The sequence below is a fragment of the Xiphophorus hellerii genome, chromosome 4, assembly GCF_003331165.1.
Source record: "Xiphophorus hellerii strain 12219 chromosome 4, Xiphophorus_hellerii-4.1, whole genome shotgun sequence".
In the NCBI taxonomy this organism is placed as follows: Eukaryota; Metazoa; Chordata; class Actinopteri; order Cyprinodontiformes; family Poeciliidae; genus Xiphophorus; species Xiphophorus hellerii.
In genome coordinates this window covers 23253232-23273851 of record NC_045675.1, presented here as the reverse complement: position 1 = coordinate 23273851, position 20620 = coordinate 23253232, and the positions used below count along the sequence as shown (strand labels likewise).

Below are 20620 nucleotides of genomic sequence, written 5' to 3'. Positions count from 1 at the left end.
TCAAGTTTTTAACTTGGTATTCAGTTACATCACTAGGTCAAAACATTATTTTAAGTTATTTTGAATTTATTACATTCATTCCTGTTTTTGAAAAATGACAAGTTTGTTCCACCAATATTTAGAAAACCACTTTAGCATCACGATTCTCTACAGAATATGCATGAACAAATTTGCAACTACTATTTTTGGTCATATTCCTCATTTGATTTCAAAACTCAGTTGGCAACATATGAACAAAATGAATGTTAAGCAGTTGATTGCATGCTAGCAAGCCAAGGTTTGTTAGCATGCAAGCTAACTACCCAGAAAAAAATCTATTTGCTTTATACAAGACAAGACACCAAGGGACGTTCAGTTATTCCCCTGGTGTCTAAGTTTCTGTTTGTATGCAGAACAAAAAGATATAGCATAGATGATCACACAATACGCAAAATTTAGAATCTCTCCAGCTTTATTAAAACAAGGGACTTTTGTCAAAGACAAAAACCACATTGTCACTGACAAAGTACAAAAATAGACCGGTTCACATTCTCACAGCCTAGCTCAAACATTCGAATACCGTGATTAAAGGGATGAACTGGTAAAAAAAAAAAGATGTTTGAAGTTTGTCAATCACACACGGTGTGACCCTTCCACCTTAAAACGAAGGGTTACAGAAAGAACCAGATGCTTGCAGACAGTTACAAATGCTAACTACTTGCATTCTTAAACACAGTGCTTACTTTCTGACAATGTTTTGTGATGAGTAGATCCAAAACATGTCAATGGAAAACAAATGCCAGCTGGAGAAGTAGCCTTTATAACCTTATTTACATTTAGATGTAATGGGTCATTAGAGCCCTCAGTTCGGTCATTAGGCAGGTGTTTTCAACAGTGAACTGACTGGCTTGAAAAAGAGATCTGGACAGATCAGGCAGCAGGGCAGGAAGCTAGGTGAACGTGCCATAGAAAGTGATAATGCAGTCACACTAACAGCATGGCTTCTACAAGGTGAGACAGTGCAGCAACTGAGGCGGTGACGGAGCAAACGCAAGAGTCACGCCACCGTATGAGAAGTTACTTCTGAGCATTTTGATGAGTGATTCCATCCGCTAGCAGCTCAGGTCGGAGGCACTCGATGGGGCAATGGATATTCTGAAAAATAAGAAGAGTGCAACGTCAACGTGAGGAGTTGGCAAAAAGAACTATATTCAATACTTGTAAAAGAATATAATATTCATCTCACTTTTCGAAGTGTGTTTTCTCCATATCTAACAGACTCCAACAGGGTGACATCAGAGCCTGGTCTGCGGCAGTTCTCACACCGCCATCCCTGTGAGACACAAACATGCACGGTTACACGTCAATTAGGGCTCCATCTAATTCACCACAAATAAAGTGAAGGTTGATTTATCAAACCTGTTGTCCTCCGTCGCAAGTGCAGGTGCAGATAGAGCCTAGGTACTCCTTCTGCCACTGGCTGCCCACCTGGTAGGTTTTGCCCTCATCATAACACACTGACGCGTCTGTGTGAAAAGTCACGCACAGTAAAACTCGGCTGTATTGGAAACTCCTCATCACGTCAGAAAATATCTCTGGGTGTGAAAGAAGCCTTACGTGGTTCACACTTAAATTCTCCTTTGCTGTTTCCCAAGCAGGTGCAGCTCATGAGGTGTCCGTTCTCGGCCTGGCGATCCCACTGCTCTCCGATGCGGTAGTTCACGCCGTTGTCATGGCACCACTCTGCAATACAAGAACAAACTGTTACGGAAGTCGAGAGAAACCTGCTCGGTTGTGTTCATATGTGAGCACCCCCAAAACTTACTCGATGAATCACATCTAAAGTGACCGCCGGCCAGGCACCTGCACCACAGCTTGAAGCCCGTCTCGGACATGCGCTCCCATTCGCCTCCGACGTCGTGGTAGGTGGCAGTGAAGGCATCGTAGCATGGGTCGTTGGTGGTGGGGACTCCACTCGATCCTGGCAGAAGATTAGGATTGAGAATTAAAAAAAAAAAAAATGACAGATCAACATCATTTTTGTAGTCTGCTTATAAACACGGTTTAGTTTTCAGTAGTATAATGGTGAATATCTAAGCAGGTCTCTAGAAATATGAAATCTGATATGAGTGTTGCAAATTGTTTCATATTTATCTTGAATATTTTTCCATCTTAAGGGTTCTTTTTGTGAGAATTTTCTGGTTGAAAAGAACAGGATTTAAACATTTCTTTTAGATTTCTTTAGCAATTCTAGAACTGTAAAACGGGCCATAACTTGCGAAGCATCAACATTTCTGAACTACATCCATGTGCTGAAGTTTATGCTCACAAGTAGAATAATAAAAAAGAAAAATTCAACAACAAATTTCATTAATGTTAAAGAACCTCATTTACAATTTTTCTGTCATTTTTTTCATAAGATAAAAAAATGTTTCTAATTAGTTTTTGTAATATTTTATCCCAACATTTAATATCATTACAGTAGTAACGACTATGAGTCTGTTTCTGCTGCATATTCTCCCAAACAGATCAGAGATGCTATATTTTAAAACATTTTTGTTTTGTCTGTCCTATTTGGAGTCCAGATTCCCCAGCAGATCATTGAAGACGCTGCATCGCTGTTTCCCTGAACACTGAGCTTACTTGTGTTTCCAGCGGTGACTCTCTGCTCCAGAATCTTGTGTTTGAGTGCTCCCAGCAGCGCCTCCACTATCACGTTATAGTCTTCTCCAGGAGTGAGTCCTATCAGGGTGGCGGTGGTGGCTGTGCCTGGCAGGCGGGCCTGTAGACCAAGAATTGATTGAATTTGAAATGAGTTACATGACTCCGGCTACATGCTGCGTTGACTAAAATCTTTCGGGTCTCACTCCTCACCGTGAACATCTTCTCATTTCTGCTTGTGAGGGGATTGCAGGACAGGAGGTAGGCATTGCTCTGCCTGTAAGGCTTCCAGGAGATGCTGGTTTGAGTCTGGGCTTCCTGTGGTACTCCTGTCGCGTTAAAAAGCGAGGCTCTGATGGGAAATTTGAGCTTCACAACAGGCTGCCTACGGCCTTCTGCATCGGGGAGAGGGAGAAAGACCAGGGGCTCACGGACTTGATCATTGGGCGACTGTGGGTTGCCTCCATTGTTGTTAAACTCTGTGTACTCCACATGCTGGCTTTGACCCCCAACTACATCCTGGTTGGGTCCTGTAAACTGGACTTGGTTGTCTAAGTGAGTTTCGGGCACATCTAGCTGGTCGCCAGCCCCAGGGCGGTACGGCGGCGGCAGAGGCTGGGGAAGCAGGGAGTCTGACTCTGGGCGGGAGAGACGAGGTTAGGGAAGCAAGCTGGTTAGATGAGGCAGAGCTACGGTGAAGCTAATTTATCACAGCCACACAGGACGCAGCACATTGGCAGCTTTGGACTAAAACTCAACTATTTCATGATGTAGCGTTGCAAACACACGCATATATTTTTGAATGACATTTGTGAAGACATTCAAACTATAAATAGGTATTATGTTTAAGAGCCAAACACTGCTTAACTGTAGGCGTCCTACAGCAAATAAAAAAATGCATTTGAGCAAATAAAAGCAGAGGCTCAAATATGACATTTTTCAACTCATTTACCTGCAACCACTTTGTTTTTAATATAAAAGGTAAATATTCTGAATACTTACGAGTCCTGATCTTTCCCACCAGAGGTGTGCTCCTCTGTCCGTTCTGGATGACGATAATCTTGATGATGTACTCTGTGGCTGGTTTCAGACCTGAACAGAAACATCACATATCACGTCCAGTTAATTCATTAGTGCTAAATAAAAATACAAAGGGTGGCTATTTTAAGACGACTTTGGTACTATTTAACTCTGAAATTAGATTCTATTACTTGGACAAGAAATGATTTGGACCTACCAGTTATGGTGGCGTAGTTTTGGCCAGCGTGGGGTCGTGGGATGAGCTCCTGCGGGGCTCTTCCAGTCTCTTCATAGGTGATGTAGTATCCGGTGATTTGTGTGGGAGGAGGCTGCCAGGTGAAGGAGATGGATGTGGGGGTCAAAGATGTAAACTGGAGGCCGGTAGGAGCCTGGACCACGGGTTTAACTGTGAAGAAGAAAAAAAATCATGTGTGTCATGAACTATTTTCAAAAAAAAATATTCCCAACAAATGAGGATTTCATTTACAGTAGAAAATGAGTTGTTCAAACCAATCTGCCCCTATATTAAATATAATTGCCCTATTAAATCATGATTTAACTGCAGAGTGCAAAACCCATTCAGTCAGAATGAAGAAATCACCTAAAAGGACCCAACCGACAACATGAAGTAGGCTAAAACAAAAATCTAAACAACAACACATCATGTGCTAGACCAGAGCTGCTGCCCCCAAAACAGAGAAAACATGATGGTAGTCTGAGCCTGCTTTGCTGCTTCAGGACCTGAATGACTTGCCATTATTTATAGAACAATGAATTCTGTCAGAAAATCGTGAAGGAGAAAGTCCCTCCATTAGTTCATGACTTATGTTCTGATAAGCAAAAACATCAATTAAAACAGGGATCCTTTTTTTTACCTTAAAAAGGGAAGGTATACCTCAAATAAATCAACTAAAGTTTTACAACAAATTCAGTATGTGTTGTTATTGTGAATGTTGGTGTAGTCCAAGACTTTCTACTAACAGACTGTATGTAAAAAAATAAAAACTAATAATTTAACTTTACACCTACTCAAGAGAAAGTGTATTTTTTATTATGCATCACTCTTCTTATTCAACCATATCCATGTGTGATTATAAAGGTCAAAATATGTAAAATTGCCACATCGATGCTTCCCAAGGTGTGTTAAACGATAAGGCACTTGTTTTATACCTGTTTCACCCCGGAGAGTAAACGGAGCGCTCCTTGTGTTTCCATTCAGAGTGTACAAGTTAATAGAATAAAGGGTTCCTGGCCGCAGACCTGAAAAACACAAAAACTCACACTGTGAAGCGAGACCTATTCAACAAGTCACTTCAGATGACAAACCAGTTCATTTAGCTGAGACATGAGGCCTACCAGTCAAAGTGTAGATGTATGTGTCTCCTGGGATGGTCCTTCTGATGGTGTCACGAGAACCACTCATAGGCGTAGCTTCAAGAAGGAAGCCAGTGATCGTCTCCCCCTTGGGGCGCCAACTCAAAGTTAAAGAGGTTTCCTCCGAATCGATGATCCGCACACGGCGAGGAGCGCTGACCTCTGTATTGACCAAATTACAAACGGATCAGTGAGCTCTACAAATGTAACAGTTTACATCATGGTGGAAGAGTCTTAAGCCATCTGTCATTTCTTTATGTTTTGCTTCCAAGAGGCCCCCTGTTCTAGTAAGCTTTCATAGAGGTCTCTTCCCTCTGACCTGCCAGTAATAGGTTACATTTTAAAAAATGTGTTCTATGCCACCAATTTACAACAAAAAGCAAATTTCCTGTTACAATAAAAACAAATCTAATTCATATGCTGGTCTATTGAATTCAAAGTGGTCCAAATTTAGTGCAAATGAAGCAAACTAATCCCAATCCAATGAGATTGTCAGATTTAGATTGTATTATGTACAGTGTAATTGAGTGCAGTTATTCTATAATAAAGTCAGATTCAGCTGATCACCAAATCCCAACTAGTGAAAAGTTATCTATGAGGGTGAGAGTTTAGTAAAGAAAAAGACAAACACAGAATTCATGGGTCAAAAATTGTTTAAAAGACGAGATAAAAACCGAGGACATGAAGTTGGTGCCGGCAATGACTCCACTAATGGTTCTGACCAGGAACCACCCAGAAAGATTACAAAATGGCTTCCTCCTGGCAAGCAAATGATGAACACATTTTGGGAAGTAAAGAAGCCACAGACCTTCCAGTGTGGTTGCCTCTCCTTCCAGTGGTCTGCTGGTGACAGAGTTCTTCAAGGCGTAGACCTGAATCTGATACATTGTTGCAACCTAAAGGACAAAGACATATTACTGATGTGCTGCCACCGAATAAAATGCATTTATCTCACTTTTCATTCATGTACAAAAACATTGTTTACCATAAGCCCTGGTACAACTACGCGCGTGGTATCTGGGGCAACGTTCATTTCTTTGCGGGGGCTGTTGATATTCTTTGGGGTGATGACCACACGGTAGCCTGTCAGGCGGGCGTCTGGAGCCCGCCACGTAATCGTGAAGAAAGATGGTCCAACCTCAGAGACCATCATGTTGGTCGGCGCAGGGATTACTAAAACAAAGTCACCATAGCAAACATTAAGCTTGCATGTATGTCAGTCATGCATAGGAATATGTTTCCTAAATTTCTACCTGTTGATTGGGTTCCCACTAAAGGCGTGCTGGGAGTCCGGCCGTTGAAGGCAATGACCTTCACTGTGTACTCAGTCCCAGGACGGAGATCTCTTAGCACAGCGCTGTCCTGATCACCTCTGGGGGCTGGGCGAAGTTCTCTCTCTCCCTCCTCTGAGCTGGAGTACAAGACGCGGTAAGACGTCACCATGCCGTCGGGGCTGTCCCACGTGATGCGCATGGAGGTGGAGTCGATGTCGGAGAAGATCAGGTCCTTGGGATGATCCATGGCTGCAACAAAGAAGGAGGATGAAATATTCCTTTCATAGCAAAGCCAGAGTTTTAACTCGTTTTGTACACCATCTATTTTTACATCTCATCCTGTTCCCAAAATGAGATTAACTCCACAAAGTCTCTATCTTTCAAGATTTTTTTTAACTCCAACCTTTAAGCTGTTTAAAACTGTACATTTCCTTAAATGACGTTCACAATTTGTACACTGTCTTTACAGGGCTGCATCCCAAAAGACATACTGTAGCTTTACAATGTTGCTGTAGAGACTGAGAACAGCAAATCCGTTGTTTCTGTTTTGTGCTAAACTGGTCTCTAATTGATGGAATAATTCTAAAGGAGCTTTAAAATGAATCTAATTATTTTGAGTAATGGCGGCTTGTCCGCAGATGTCCATCCTATCCAGTTGTTTTCTGACATTTCTCAGGGATTTTCCCTTCTGCCATATGCCACATTTAAAGTATGCTTTTCTATTACATATGAATGTCATTGCAAGCTTCTTAACAGCATCTAACACATTTTTTTTTTTATCAAAGCAGTCCTTTTCTTGCATCAGTTTTAGATGTTTGAATTAAACTAACCAGTGAAAGCATTCTCCACAACAGGAGAAGAGGGTTGTCCACCATTGCCCAAGGCAAAAACGCTGACAACGTACTCAACTGTGGGCATCAGACCTACGAAAGACTTTTCTGTCGTCTCTGCAAAGCAAAAATAAAATAGGTCAGTTTTTGAGGGAAATAACCTTAAGTATTTAGGAACGTTACGTAAGAACATAGCATATCTTACGGGGAGCCACTACTTCAGAGTAGGAAGGTCCCAAACCATTCTTGGGGGCAACTGTGACTCTGTAGCCTCTGACTGGACCCTGAGGTGGAGACCAGCGCACTTTAATGCCGTTGTCAGTCACATCGGTGACCTTCATGTCAGTGGGGGGTTCGGTATCTGAATAAAATGGGAATTAATGAAACCTTTAGATCCCTTCTAACAATCAGATCTCTTAAAACTGTATTTTTGCTTTGTTCACATTATAATACCTGTCCTGTGTGTTATGTAGACAGGTCTGTTGGAGGCAGGGCTGTCTCCTCGTGCTGTGACGGCATAAACTGTGATGGTGTAGTCAGTGCCGGGCCTCAGCCCAGTGATGGTGGCGGTGGTCTGGGAGCCTGGGATTGTAAACTCTTGGGGAGATTCACCACCTACAAGGGAATAAACAAAATGTCACTGTCAAACTTTGCACTTTGGTGAGGTGTGGACCAAATTTGGAAATTAATCACAACTACACACTTGTGCCTCCATAGGTGATCCTGTAGTTCTTCACTTCCACAGAAGGGGCGTCCCAGCGGATGGTGATGCTGGTAGGTGTGGATGATGTTACCTCAAGATCAGTGGGTGCATCAGAGACTGAAAAGCAGTAACAGAAAAGAGGTAAAAGAACGACATTAGTCATAATCAAAGATTAAAGGATCAAGCTGCAGGATCCCACTTCAAAGAAACAAAAAACTCACTGGTGGCTTGTGTTCCAGTTAGAGGTTGACTTTCCTCATTGTCATAGACAGCGTACACATAGATCATGTACTCAGCCTCAGGTTCCAGTCCGGTCACAGTGAAGTGGTTCTTGGATGGGGGGAGCCTATCGTCCTTGGCTCGCCCACCACTTGTTTTCTGGTACCGAAATCGGTAGCCCGTGATAGGAGATATGGGAGCCTGCCACTGAACAGTGAAGGAGTTGGTCCGGATGTCGGTGAAACTCAGGTCAGTCGGCGAGTCCAGAACTGGAAGGAGGTTTTAGGAAATTGAGCTGAATTGGAAGTCAGCATAAAAACAAATCTGGAGAGAAATCTAAAACAAAGGTTTGAAATGACTCAGAGACTGTTTCAAATTAATAAATGTGGACAAGGGAGAAGAAAAGAAGAAATTAAAGCAAAATCCTTAGCAGACGAGCATTATTGGAAAGTTATGTCTTTAAGTGATATGCATCACCCATCTCCTGTTCATTGGGTTTTCATCTAACAGTAGTTAGGATCCACATAAATTCCCACGAAAACTTTCATATAGTCTGGAGAACTACTGATTGAGAACAATGTAAATCCACTGATGGTATACTGCAAGGTCTAAACTACATGAAAATGTACATGAAAATGTAGTTTTCCTATAGTTTTCATCATATAAATGATGAAAATTGAGATTTTTGGGGTTTTTTGTCGTTTTCCGTCAGCTTTCACATCACCTTTCATAAGACAGCCTACTCCATAATACTCACTCGTTCTCTGAGTCCCTGTAGCAGGTTCACTTTCTCGTTCACCATAGACGCAGACAACACTGATACGGTACTCCGTGTTGGGCTGCAGGTCTTTATAGAAAAAATGAGAAATAATAATAGTTGCAACATGCAATTTTATTTTTTCAACAGACACCATAAGCTGCGTGTTGTCTTACTCTGCAGCAGGAAGGTATTAGTGGCGCCACCAACATTGACTTCCTTTACATCGTCGTCCGTGTTCACGGGGTGGTAGCGGATTACAAAACGAGAAATTTCACTGGGCGTGGCGATGTTGGGGATGGTCCATGTCACCCGGATGTGGTCTGGACCCACACCTCCAAACTGCAAGTTAGTCGGAGCTGGTACAGCTGGAAGAACGGAAAATTGAAGGTTATGTATCAACAAGGCATTAGTTAAACGAGACATTATGCATATTTTACAGCTAAATTCAACAAAAGGCATATGAATGGTTTGATTTGATAAAAAGAATAAATCAGATTTTCCTAGGAATCTGTATTTGCACATAAAAATTGACACAAGGGTCAAACAAATAAAATGCAGTGTGCTGCTATGTCTCTAAAATTCAATTTCCCGTCCCTCCCCTTTAATTAAGTGGTAAAAAAGAAATCACCAGCTTCTGTTTGTTTTGTGTATGTGGTCGCCTTGCTCTCTCCCTCCTCTGTAACTGTGACGATAGTGATGTCATAGTCCACGCCGGGCTCCAAGCCGTGAATCGTGTAATACCCAGCAGACACCTCCACCATATCTTGAAAGATGGGCATGCTCTCGCCTGAGGTTTCTACCGTTATGCGGTAAGCAATGATGGCGGTAAAGTTTACAGGGGTCCATCGCAGGCCAATGGTGGTGTCAGTAATGTCGACGAAGTCAACGTGAGTTGGGATGGGGATTTCTGAAAAGGGGTTAGACCGGTTCCCAAGCACAAGCAAAAATCAGACAGAAAGGAGAATAGAATTACACCAGCAACTTGTCATTCCAATTAAAGCAGTCAGAGAAGTACTGTGTAACAGTAGCCATGCCAAATAACAATACAGCAAATGAAAAAAACAATAACCATCAATTAAAATGAAAAATGCATGCAATGTTTAAAGTTATTGGCCATGCTGGAAAGTTTGATCCCATCATCTATTAACTGTGATCTCCATGCAGTTCACAGCTCAACCAGTGATCATGTTAGTTTTAGTATTTAGCACTGCATTTGCGCAAAAATTTAAAACCTTCTTGAAGGTTTTTAATGTCTGGCTTAATGTTTGACAAACATTGTCCCTGCATGAGATAGAAAGCAGCTAACAGTGGTGTTTGTTGTATTTGCCAAAATAAGACAAAACATTTGGCTTTATCCTCCACTTCATTGTAATAAGAATCAACCTTTCTTATGGTCTTTTAAAGAGGGTTCGATTTTTCCCAGATTCTTAAAAGTAGAACTTTCAGATTCTGTTCATCCACAAGATATTTTCACTTGTGTACAATTACCTGTAGACTGGCTGAAAAACAGTTGATCAGGAGCTTTACAACAATTATAGGAAATCAGGCTTCTTTAAAGGTGAAGACATGTTAACACCATGGTAGACAGGGCCTACTGTGCTGCTGCCCTAGGTTTTGTTCCTAATCTATAGAGCTTTGAGATTTTTGGTTTGAAACTTTGGCCCAAAGATGAGAACAAAGATACAGCTTTTGATTATTTCAATAAAGAAACAATCTGCCTACTAACAAGACACTTTCTTTTGGCACAGCTGTGTGGTTAACAGGGAAAGATGCCTTCCTGGTGGCTCTACCTGGGGTGATAACAGTGGATATCGGTACGCTCTCCACTGGTCCCTTGAGAGTGAATACGCTGACGTTGTACTCCACCCCCAGATTGAGGTTTTCTAGAAGGCATGTGTTTTGATCCGGTGCTACAAACTCCTCCAAAAAGTTCCCTCTGTGGCCACTGGTTGGCGCACTTGTCACTCTGTAGCCAGAGATCCCTGCAGAAAATAGGGGAGTGAAAGATTTTGAAAAAGTTGGACACATTATCAAATGATAGTGAGAAAGAGGTAATAGAGACATTTGTCCAGGTGGATTGGGGATCTAAAGCCAAGGTCTAGACTTGGTCCCATCCAACAGCTTGGCGGCGCGTGGGGTGCTTAGTCAATATTTACCTGGTGTTCTGGAGGCAATCCAGTAGACGGTTAGATCTCCCGTGTCCGGGTTGGACACCACTCTGAGGTCGGTTGGAGGAGACACAGCTGCACATGAGAAAGGATTTTATGCAGCTGTTAAGGTCTTGCCAAATTGTTTAAACAGTGCTGCATTGGCTCACAAAAGCATTACATCATTCTGGTTATAAACACTTTAACAAAGATTCATGTTGAGCAGTTGTTATCAGGGCTGTGTTTTTCCTCCAGTCAAATGAAATACAGACGCACTGGTGACAACGTTGCGGGTGATGGGGTTTCCACGGTTGCGGCCGTTGAAAATGGGCTGAACGCTGTAGGTGTACTGAGTTCCTGGGAACAGGCCGCCAATGTCAATGCGCCCAGAGTCCGAGGTCTCTTCTCTAGGAGATTCGCCTTCCTCACTCGGGAGCACAGAAAGCTGAAGAAAGCAGAGAGAAAACATTGTGATCAGCAGATACTCATAAAATTTAGCACAATACCTAAAATCTCCTCACAACTGACCAAAACAACATGCTGAGATTTCAGCAAACGACTAATCTCCTGGGGTTAGTTGCCCAACTAATCAGCTTCGTACATTGAAGATGGAGACGTAGCTTTTCATTGATGCATAAAAACTGCGACAGTTTTGGAGTTATCAGAGCAAAAGGGCGATGACCTACCTTGTAGCTGAATCTGTGGATAGGCGTCCAGCTAATAACGATGGAGGTGTCTGTGACCTCTGTGCTGAAAGGAGGAGCGTTTCCCATCCGAGGAGCTGGAAACAAGACAGAAGACATGAGTAAAACCTCCACATAAAAAGATATTCTAGTCTGGGGTGAAAGTTTTCTGACCGGTAGTAAAATACGCAGTGGTTCCCTCGCTCAGCTCATTGTTCTGCACAGAGTGTAACTGTGCCGTGTACTGTGTGTCTGGGCGCAAATTCTTCAAAGAGTACTGTGTGACCACTCCAGGGATTCTCCTCTCAACGGGGTTGGAGCCCTCGATGCTCAGGAGGAGGCGGAAACCAGTAACAACAGCGCGGGGAGCATCCCAGATGACCAGTGCGCTGTCATGTCCAATGTCAGTGAAACGTACGTTTGTTGGTGAGTCAGGTTCTGCAGGGGAAAAGAAGACATAACCCATGTGAAAAAGTCAGCATGTGTTTTGTAATCTGATGATTTTTTTATAATCTGAGTTTTGAAGTTTAAAAAAAAACAACAGTGCCACCTACTGGTGGATTTTTCTCCAACAAGCGGCTGGCTCTCAGAATCGCCTCTGACGGCGTAGATGTAGAAGCGGTAGAGCGTGCCGGGCTGCAGATGGGTGATTTCAGCGTACGCGTTGGGGGAAACGGGCAGCTGAAGGGGCCGCAGCTCGGTGCCGTCCTGGCCCATTGGTGAGAAGACCACCCTGTAGCCGGTAACCTCGGTGGGAGGACCCGTCCAAGTAATGCTGATCCTGGTATCCGAAACCTCGTAGAACTGCAGGTCGGTCGGAGCTGGGATCTTTTCTGTGGAGAGGAAAAGATTTGGTCACACATAGTTAAATATCAGGTGTTTCTCATAACGTTTATTGAAACTCTCGAGAACAAACATCTGTTAAGCATTTCTTCTTAAAAGATTGAACACTCACTTTATGGTTTAGAACAGCTAAGACTTTTGCCTCATTGGTATTTGATGATCTGTGTAACCCAATAGTTATCCTTTACGTTATGTACATATTATTTTTATCATGAAGCAAATGATATTTAAAATATTTGCAAGACCTCTGCCATATTGATATTAGATAAGGAAGAAAGGTAATAGTAAAAGAAACAACTGTTTATAATGATCAAAAAGGAAACATCCAGCTTGTTTTCAAATTCCAAACTTGAAAGGTAAGTCCAATAAAGGTTTTAACAGTTCCCAAGTTGAGTTTTTGCCTAAGTTTGGCTCAAACCAGGTGGAAAATCCAGAGCAAATACTAAAGCAAGAGAAGGAATTAAAGTAATAGTCGTTTCCTACAACATCTGTTTTTATTTTTCAAGAACAAATTTCCTAGTCCAGCCACAAGGAAGTAAAAGAAATTATTATCTTTTCTAAACTATGTGCTAAAGATTGATGAGGTGTTTGTGCTTTAGGGGTGTTGGCTCTCTAAGCATTTGTCTTTCCAAGTGTTAAAACTTTATCTCGGAAGACTTTGCAGACCCCCCATAAATCACGTGCTAGTCAAAACCTAGATTGAGAAGATGAGAAAAATATTTAAGTTACTAATGAAGTTATATCATATATAACATATATAACATATATAACTCATACCTGACAGCTCATTTTAATAGCCTTCCACGTCATTTTAAGAATTGTTTTTCTAAATCTAACCAGCTAAACCAAAGAGCCATCCAGCCTCATACATGGGGGCTGAATTTGATTATCTGTGCAGTTATTTTATTTGCAAAGCAGCCATTTATAATGTGTACCTCGTTTTGGCGAGCCAGCCGTGCTGACCCGCACAGAAACAGGCTCACTCTCCAGGTTCTCCTCCACAGCATAGATACTGACGTTATAGAGGAGACCTGGGCTAAGGTCCACCAGGGTCACTGAAGTCTCCGAGTTAGGGAGGATGAGCTCGGTGCTGCTGCCTTCCTCTGACGGAGTGTAAACCAAGCGGTACCCTGAGAGCAGAAGCATGGAGTTGACTTACATAACCCAAACATTTCAAGTAATAAATGCAGAAAGTCGGTTGTTACCAGTTATCGGCGCCTGAGGTCTGCTCCAGCTGATGCGGATGGAGGTTTCCGTGATCTCATCCACAGGAAGCAAAGTGGGTGTGTCAGGAGCTGGCAGAGAAAAAAAAAGAAATTAGGGAAGTTATGCAAACAAATTTTTACAAAGTTGGATAAAATTTGATGTATTCTAAACATTATTGTTATTTAAGAAGAGTGGGAGAAATGTTTCCAACCAGTGGTCTGTGAGGTGGTCAGGATGAGGTTCGGATGTCCGTCTCCCTCGGGCATCTCGTACACGCTGACGTTGTATCTGCGGCCAGGCTCAAGATCGCTAATGGTGACCGACGTGGTGGTGCGGGGAACATCTGAAGAACCACAAAAAGGTTTGATGAAACACCCAACAGGTTATTAGTTACAACACAACTCAAACAGTTAAATGTGAATGTGCTTTTCAAGTTTATTCCAAAGTAAATTAATTCACCCAGGTACTTTGGTGTAGACCCCTCTTCGATGAGCTCATACTCCAACCTAAAGCCAGAGATGGTAGAAGAAGCCGAGGTCCACGACACCACAAAGCTGTTGGAGGTGATCTCTGTTATCGACTCAGACATGTCCACAATTGGCGGAGGTGGCGTCGTCTCTCCTTCCCATGTCTCCACTTTTTGAGATTAGTTGGGTAGGGGGAAAAAACATTTTCTTTAAGAAAGTGTTCTTGATTTTGTGGCATTCAAAGACTGTTAAACCCTGCAGTGAACTTACAGGAGCCATAAGCGGTTGTAAAATCGAAACGTGTGACCTCGCGTTGCCCGTAGTGCATAATGCTGATCAGCTGACCCTCGTAGGTCACACCTGGACGCAGTCCACTGATGGTGTAGGAGTTGAGGTTTCCAGGAATGATGACCTCCCTCCATGGGTTGCGACTGTTTTTCTACATGACAGAGTAAAAAGACAAAGAGCTGAAGACTTCCAAGACTCTTTATGATAACGAATATTTACTCTCATGCTGCTGAGAAGCTTTACATAAACAGAGGTGAGAGTAAGCTTTTTAAATGAAAATAACTGCATCTATGAGAGCTCTTCAACTTAAACTAATGATCCCAGAAGTCATTTGATGATACACGGTGTCCAACCTAGACAGGTTACAGTCCATCATAGAACTAAACTCAGAGACAAAAAATATGCAGCATTTGGACAGGAAGCACTCAAAAGAAGGCTTCACCTGCACAGGGAATGTGTGTAAACTAGCTGGAACGACAGTGTGTGTCACAGAGAGTTCATGGACTCAAACTTTGGACTAAATCAACAAAGATTTTCCACCTCATTCGCAACTTTTAGCCTCAAACTCTATGCATTCTCACAAAAAAAAATCACCAGGAAAGATAACATTTCTAAACATCTCAGTGTGACTTACAAGTCTCCATTTGAGGATGTACTGGGTGACATGGGTAGACGGTGGCACATTCCACTGAATGGGGTGGGAATCTGGCTGGTTTCCTGCTTCTGTTATAAGCACCTGGACGGGTCTTGAGCCGCCTGAGGAGTTATCGGCAGCAAATGGTTGAAGAAACATCAATAAAAAGCACAAAATGAAAATGTGGCTTACATAAAGAAAAAGAAAAAGACTTGTGAGTAACATGACAGTGTGACCTGCGGTGGAGACCTGGGGACTGTTTGATGAGTTACAGCTAAGCGATTCAGAGTTTTGGGTCAGAATCAAACCACCAGGCGATGCTAAACCAGCTCAACACCTACTGACGGCTTACAGTCTGAAATGACACCTTCATGCTATATTCATCACTTTTATTGGCCCCCTCGTTCTCATATGAACTCATTGCACGGGCTCACTGGCTGTTCACCCTGCACAAACAGTACAGGGCCCTGATAGAACGATAAGCATCACAACTGTCCCTATTTAGGTCAACATTAGCTCCTCGACTCAGTTCAAAGTAACAGTTTAGGCAACTTTTGTGTAAATAAGGACAGGAGGTTTTCCAAAACTTTTGCCTGTCCAATGAAATATTTTATCTGAGCAGGACAACAAACATTACTCAGCAACAGGTGGGGGAGGAGAAAAAACACAAACTTTAAACTTCAAAGGTTAAAGGAAATGACAGGGGTGTTGAGACTGAAAAAAACAAATCCAGCATTTATGCACCAAACAGGAACAGGAGCTATGTTTTACATACAACATGGGATGGTAGGTAACTTTCAAAAAAAAAAGCATTTGTGAGGGATCTATTATCTAAAACTAAGGTAAAAATAATTGCAAATACTGAACAAAGCCTTTAAGCTTTGAATGTATTTATAATTATTGACAGTTTGGTAAGTTATGATGACAGAAAAAAACCTTCATGTTAACATAAAGGAATGACATGTACGATTTAGTGACATCTTGTGGTGAAGTTGCAAACTGCAAAAAATAAAATGCTCTAAGGACCCCCAACATACTCCTACATACTTCACTCCTCAGAGGTCCATGCAAACTCAAAGCGGACGTCCACCAAGGTAGATTTTTACGTTTGTGAGCTAGGCACCGAGGTGGCTTATCAAACTTGCTAGTATCCACTCGGATTGTGGGAAATGAAGGAATTTATCACGAGAAATGTAGGCATCTGTAAAAGTTACAGATACAAAGTTATGTCAGCATTTCCCACTGTTATGCAGGAGAATCTTAAATCACCCAAAAACATAAAAGAAAAGAAAATACATGCAAATCAGAATAATTTTTTGGCCATTAAAAAGTAAATATTTAAAAATTGTGTATGAAGATTTTATGTATGTATTGTGTATTACGCAGGAAACATTTCTGCTGGGTTCCAAAAGGTGCCACAAACCCCAATATGTTGTGACCAAAAAAATCTGTCACAAAAACAGCTAAATTCTGATGTTTATGAAAGAGCATTTTCTCTTACCTGGGTAGGCCTGCAGGGGTTCGCATCCCATTTCTCCTCTTCCTTTGCCATAGCAAGTGCATCTGTAGTGATATCCACTGATGACTTTGTCCCACTGTTCTCCAATCTGATAGATCGCATTGTTCTGTTGATCTCTGCACTGATCTAGTAGAGAAAAACCAAGCAGATGGGAAAGTTGAGTTGGTTGGACAGAGAAGGTTGGATGTGGACATGTGGAGTATTGACCAGCTAAGGCAGTGAGCCACAAACCAACCTATAGCATCACACTTCCAGTAGCCGCGTCCCAGTCCGAAGCAGGTGCAGTTCATCATGTGTCCCTCGTTGTGGCGCTTTGAGAACTGCTGGTTGACTTCATAGGTCAAGCCATCAACAACGCAGTTGTCTGAACACATAGAGAAAAGCGAGAATTTACTCTCTAAACTGGAAAGCTTTCATATGCGCATCTTCTCAAGATGACTTTAAATCATCTTTATTTCAACTCCACATGGAGTCAGTTGTCTCACCTCGCAGCTGCGAATGGGCAATGCAGTTCCACTCTCCACGGCCATTTCCCAGGCAAGTGCACTCCATCATGTGACCCATGACGTCATGCCGTTTGTCCCACTTGTCTCCGATACGATGCATCACTCCATCATTGGTGGTGCATACCTCCTCATGGGCTAATTAGGAAAAGAGTAATAAAATGCATCCAATCAACTGTGTTTTTTTTTTTTCTTGCACATGCAGTTCAAACAGTTCAGTTTAGAGCTGTGCTACATTTTTGGATGTGATAGTCTTTACCAACAAGTTTTTCATAGTCACTAATTATTTGCCCTGGAAAAATGAAATTTAGTCTAATAAAACAGGAAGAGATAACTCTAAGGAGCACATTTTCACAACAGCAAGTCTGCTTTGGTTGAACCAAACCACATGTGTTGGGTGAGATAAACTCAGACCCATTCTGATTCGTCTTGATATTAAATTACACAGGACACATTCTGCTAGGAATGAACATTAGATGAAGTTATTTTGAATCTTTTTGCTTAATACTGTGAATTTATTGGAAATCCTACAAAACATCTGAACACTTCACACTAACCAGCCATGGGGCAAAATCCAAAACGCTGGTCCACGTCATAGTTGTAGGTGGTACCGCACCATCTCATGCCATCACGGCGGCCATCGGTGGTACAGTCTGTGTAGTTGCGACCGCTGTAGAGGTATGGGAAGTGGCAAAGGGCACCGTTGGAGTTCCCACCTTGTGTCACCACAACGGCTGCAATTTTCACAGAAATTTATATAGTTACTCCGGAGCTCTAATTTGGATAACAGTAACTGACAAAAGTCAACACAATACCTCAACAAAGTCACTGTCATTGTTAAGATAAAAACAACATCTCTGTTTCAGAGTCTCACCAAATTTTTCTGTACAGAAGGAATACTGCTGATCTCTCTCATAGTTGGATGTTGTGGAGCACCAGAGCTGCCCATCAGTGCGTCCATCTGAAGTGCAAGAGTAGTACGTCTTTTCCATGAAGACAAATGGGAAAACACACGGCTGGCCATTAGAATTGCCACCATACGCCTGGTTCCTGGCCTCTACACAAACAGGAAGTAATTTAGTAAGAACAGACGTAAAATGACAGAAATCAAAATTGAATTTGCGCAAAATTCAATTTTCACTACAGCGGTACCCTAGTTTTCAGTAGGAAGCATGTTTTTTTGTTCCATTATAACATACGCTCACCCCATTCCTGGCAGCTGACTCCATTGCCCAGACATGTACACAACATCTGTTTGCTGCCCTGGCTCCTGATCCAGCGGTGCCCGTCAAAGTACGAGGAACCAGAGTCTGTGCGGCAGGTTCCTTCGGTGGTGGGCACGTGATGATGCAGCAGAGCCTGGGTTACACCAGGGCCTGTTAACAGATCGATAAAACAATGTCAAAGACTAAAGTGAGAGGATATTTTTTGTTTACATGACTGCCTTTAACAGAACTCACCTCGGCCTGTGCTCTGTCCTTGACAATTCGATTCTCCCCTGCCGTTACCCAAGCACACGCACTTCATAGCATTCCCCTTGTCGTCAGTCTTTGTCCAAGTGTCTCCAATCCCAAAAGACCTCCTGGTCTGAAGGTCATTGCAACGGTCTGGTTCGAAAATAATGACAAATGAGCTGGCACTGAAAATCAAACCAGGCCTATTAGCTTAATCGCCGATTTAATTCATACTTACTCCTTGAGGTACAGCTGATACGTCCATTTCCTTCTCCGTAGCAGGTGCAATCCAGCATCATCCAGCCTTGGTATGGCCTTTCCCAGGTCTCACCAACCAGATACGATGATCCAGAGTAGCTATCAAAGCATTTTTCAGCTGCAAGGATAAAAAGTAAAGCAACAGGTAAGCATGGTTGAGGATTAAACGCTTAAAAGCGTTTTTCAGGGAAGACACTCACCCACAGGTTTGCATGTCCATTCTCCCTTGTTGTTCCCAAGACAAACACACTCCAGCAGGTATTCACCGCTCTCATGAGGCTTCTGCCAAGTTTCCCCAATTTTATAAGACCTCCCACTGTCATGGCAACGGTCTGTCAATCACCCAAAGGATCAGACAGTTTATTATTGACATATCAAATATTACTTTTGCATCTCGAACACACATCTAACACTAAAAGGCAACACAGTGTCACGCAGCATTAATAAACAAGACCTCTGTCGTTTCACATTGAAATTTGACCTGTGAGCTTTAGAATGAGAGTGTAACCTACATGCTATGGTACAGCTGATTTTCCCAGAGCTAACGCAGGTGCAATCCCACATGAACCCGTCCTTTGGTCTCTCGTAGATTTCTCCCACCCGGTATGTCCGGGCATTGTCCTTATCATAACAGGTCTCATCCGCTGAGACAAAAACAGAGGAAACAGAAAGGTCAAGAGTTATTGTGAGCCTATCTTGGACTGTTGTCCTGCATGTGTGTAAAAACACTCAAATCTAACATCTGGATCTTTTGAGCACCTTTACTTTGCTTATCAGTGCTTTAATAATAACGTCTGAAATTGTTGATTTTGGCTTGGAGAGTTGGACTTCAGATTTTGACTGACCTTCAGGCTTTGTTTTACACTTGATGCCTGCTGCTCCATTGCAGGTGCAAACCAATACACTTCCTCGGTAGGGTTTCTCCCACTGTTGGTTCCGTCTGTAAGAGTTACCATTCTCCTCACAACTGTCTAAAGAGTAAAAACGTGGAAATAACACTTTAAAAGTTGCAGTTGGCTAAGTTTAATCTTTCTCAAACAAACATTAGATGCAACATCTCACATCTCATTCCAATCAGTAAGTTTAAAAGCATCACAAACTCGCACACGAAACAACTTGTGTTTACCTGGAGAGAGAGCAGATGCGTCATGCGGGTCTGGATACACCTGATACTGACCCGTTTGTCTTTTGCTCTTCTTCGGGGCGCAGTGGACTGCGCTACTTACGCACAGCGCAACCAGCAACCCCGTCAGTGGGCCACTAGTCATTTTGTGGATGGACACGGATTTTAATGCAGAATTTAATAATATTGATAAAAAAGTTTAACTACAAAAGAGCATCTACAAAAACAGGAAGACAGAAGGAGGTGTGCTGAAGTCAAAGCTTGGAGAGATTTTGGAGATTCAGCTCTCTGCGGCTGCCTCTCCAGGCAGATTTTGCACCAGAATGAGGAGAGGGGAGAGGAGCGGTTTTATACCAGGACGCTGCTCTGCCCCAGGGGGAGGGATTTTACTGGAGTTTGGATCATCCTCTTGCGTGTGAGTAATACTCACCCGTCACTTTCAGTGCATGAAATAAGTCAAAAATAATTGTAAGGTGTGAAAAGAGCGTAAAAGCTACAGGAACGGACTAAATATTTGTGCGCGAATTGTTCTAAATTCAAGATAGCAGTAATTTATTGTACTGATAAATCAAGGACAATATTTATTCTACCTCCATCTACTGGTATTTCTGTGCAAGGACAGCTACACTTACGTTTGTTCAAATTAATTTCCGTAGCGTCTTTAATAGCATCTAT

The 20620-nt window shown here is 42.4% G+C and overlaps 1 protein-coding gene across 4 annotated transcripts; it reads right to left on the bottom strand.

The window, feature by feature from the left end:
* Positions 1-428: 428 nt before the first annotated feature.
* On the bottom strand, positions 429-20278 carry LOC116718246 (fibronectin-like). Of its 4 annotated transcripts, none has more exons than XM_032560010.1 (46): positions 19949-20278; positions 19668-19793; positions 19335-19466; positions 19023-19154; positions 18803-18940; positions 18571-18717; positions 18310-18486; positions 17985-18167; positions 17668-17844; positions 17093-17248; positions 16843-16971; positions 16590-16733; positions 15089-15210; positions 14437-14605; positions 14159-14335; positions 13911-14042; positions 13699-13788; positions 13429-13623; positions 12205-12483; positions 11825-12088; positions 11654-11748; positions 11244-11412; positions 10977-11063; positions 10611-10802; positions 9449-9727; positions 8994-9185; positions 8818-8907; positions 8063-8329; positions 7842-7958; positions 7592-7753; positions 7344-7499; positions 7139-7255; positions 6288-6557; positions 6020-6207; positions 5843-5930; positions 5017-5196; positions 4831-4920; positions 3878-4066; positions 3643-3732; positions 2854-3278; positions 2623-2761; positions 1805-1960; positions 1597-1722; positions 1399-1505; positions 1226-1312; positions 429-1134 (listed from the first exon to the last, which is right to left on the bottom strand). In XM_032560010.1, exons 1-46 carry the CDS (start codon positions 20088-20090, stop codon positions 1057-1059), a joined length of 7347 nt encoding a protein of 2448 aa, XP_032415901.1. In that variant the 5' UTR covers positions 20091-20278; the 3' UTR covers positions 429-1056. The 4 variants fall into 4 exon arrangements, with proteins under 4 accessions (XP_032415901.1, XP_032415902.1, XP_032415903.1 ...); XM_032560011.1 differs by having other exon boundaries at positions 18316-18486; XM_032560012.1 differs by lacking the exon at positions 9449-9727.
* Positions 20279-20620: the final 342 nt, after the last annotated feature.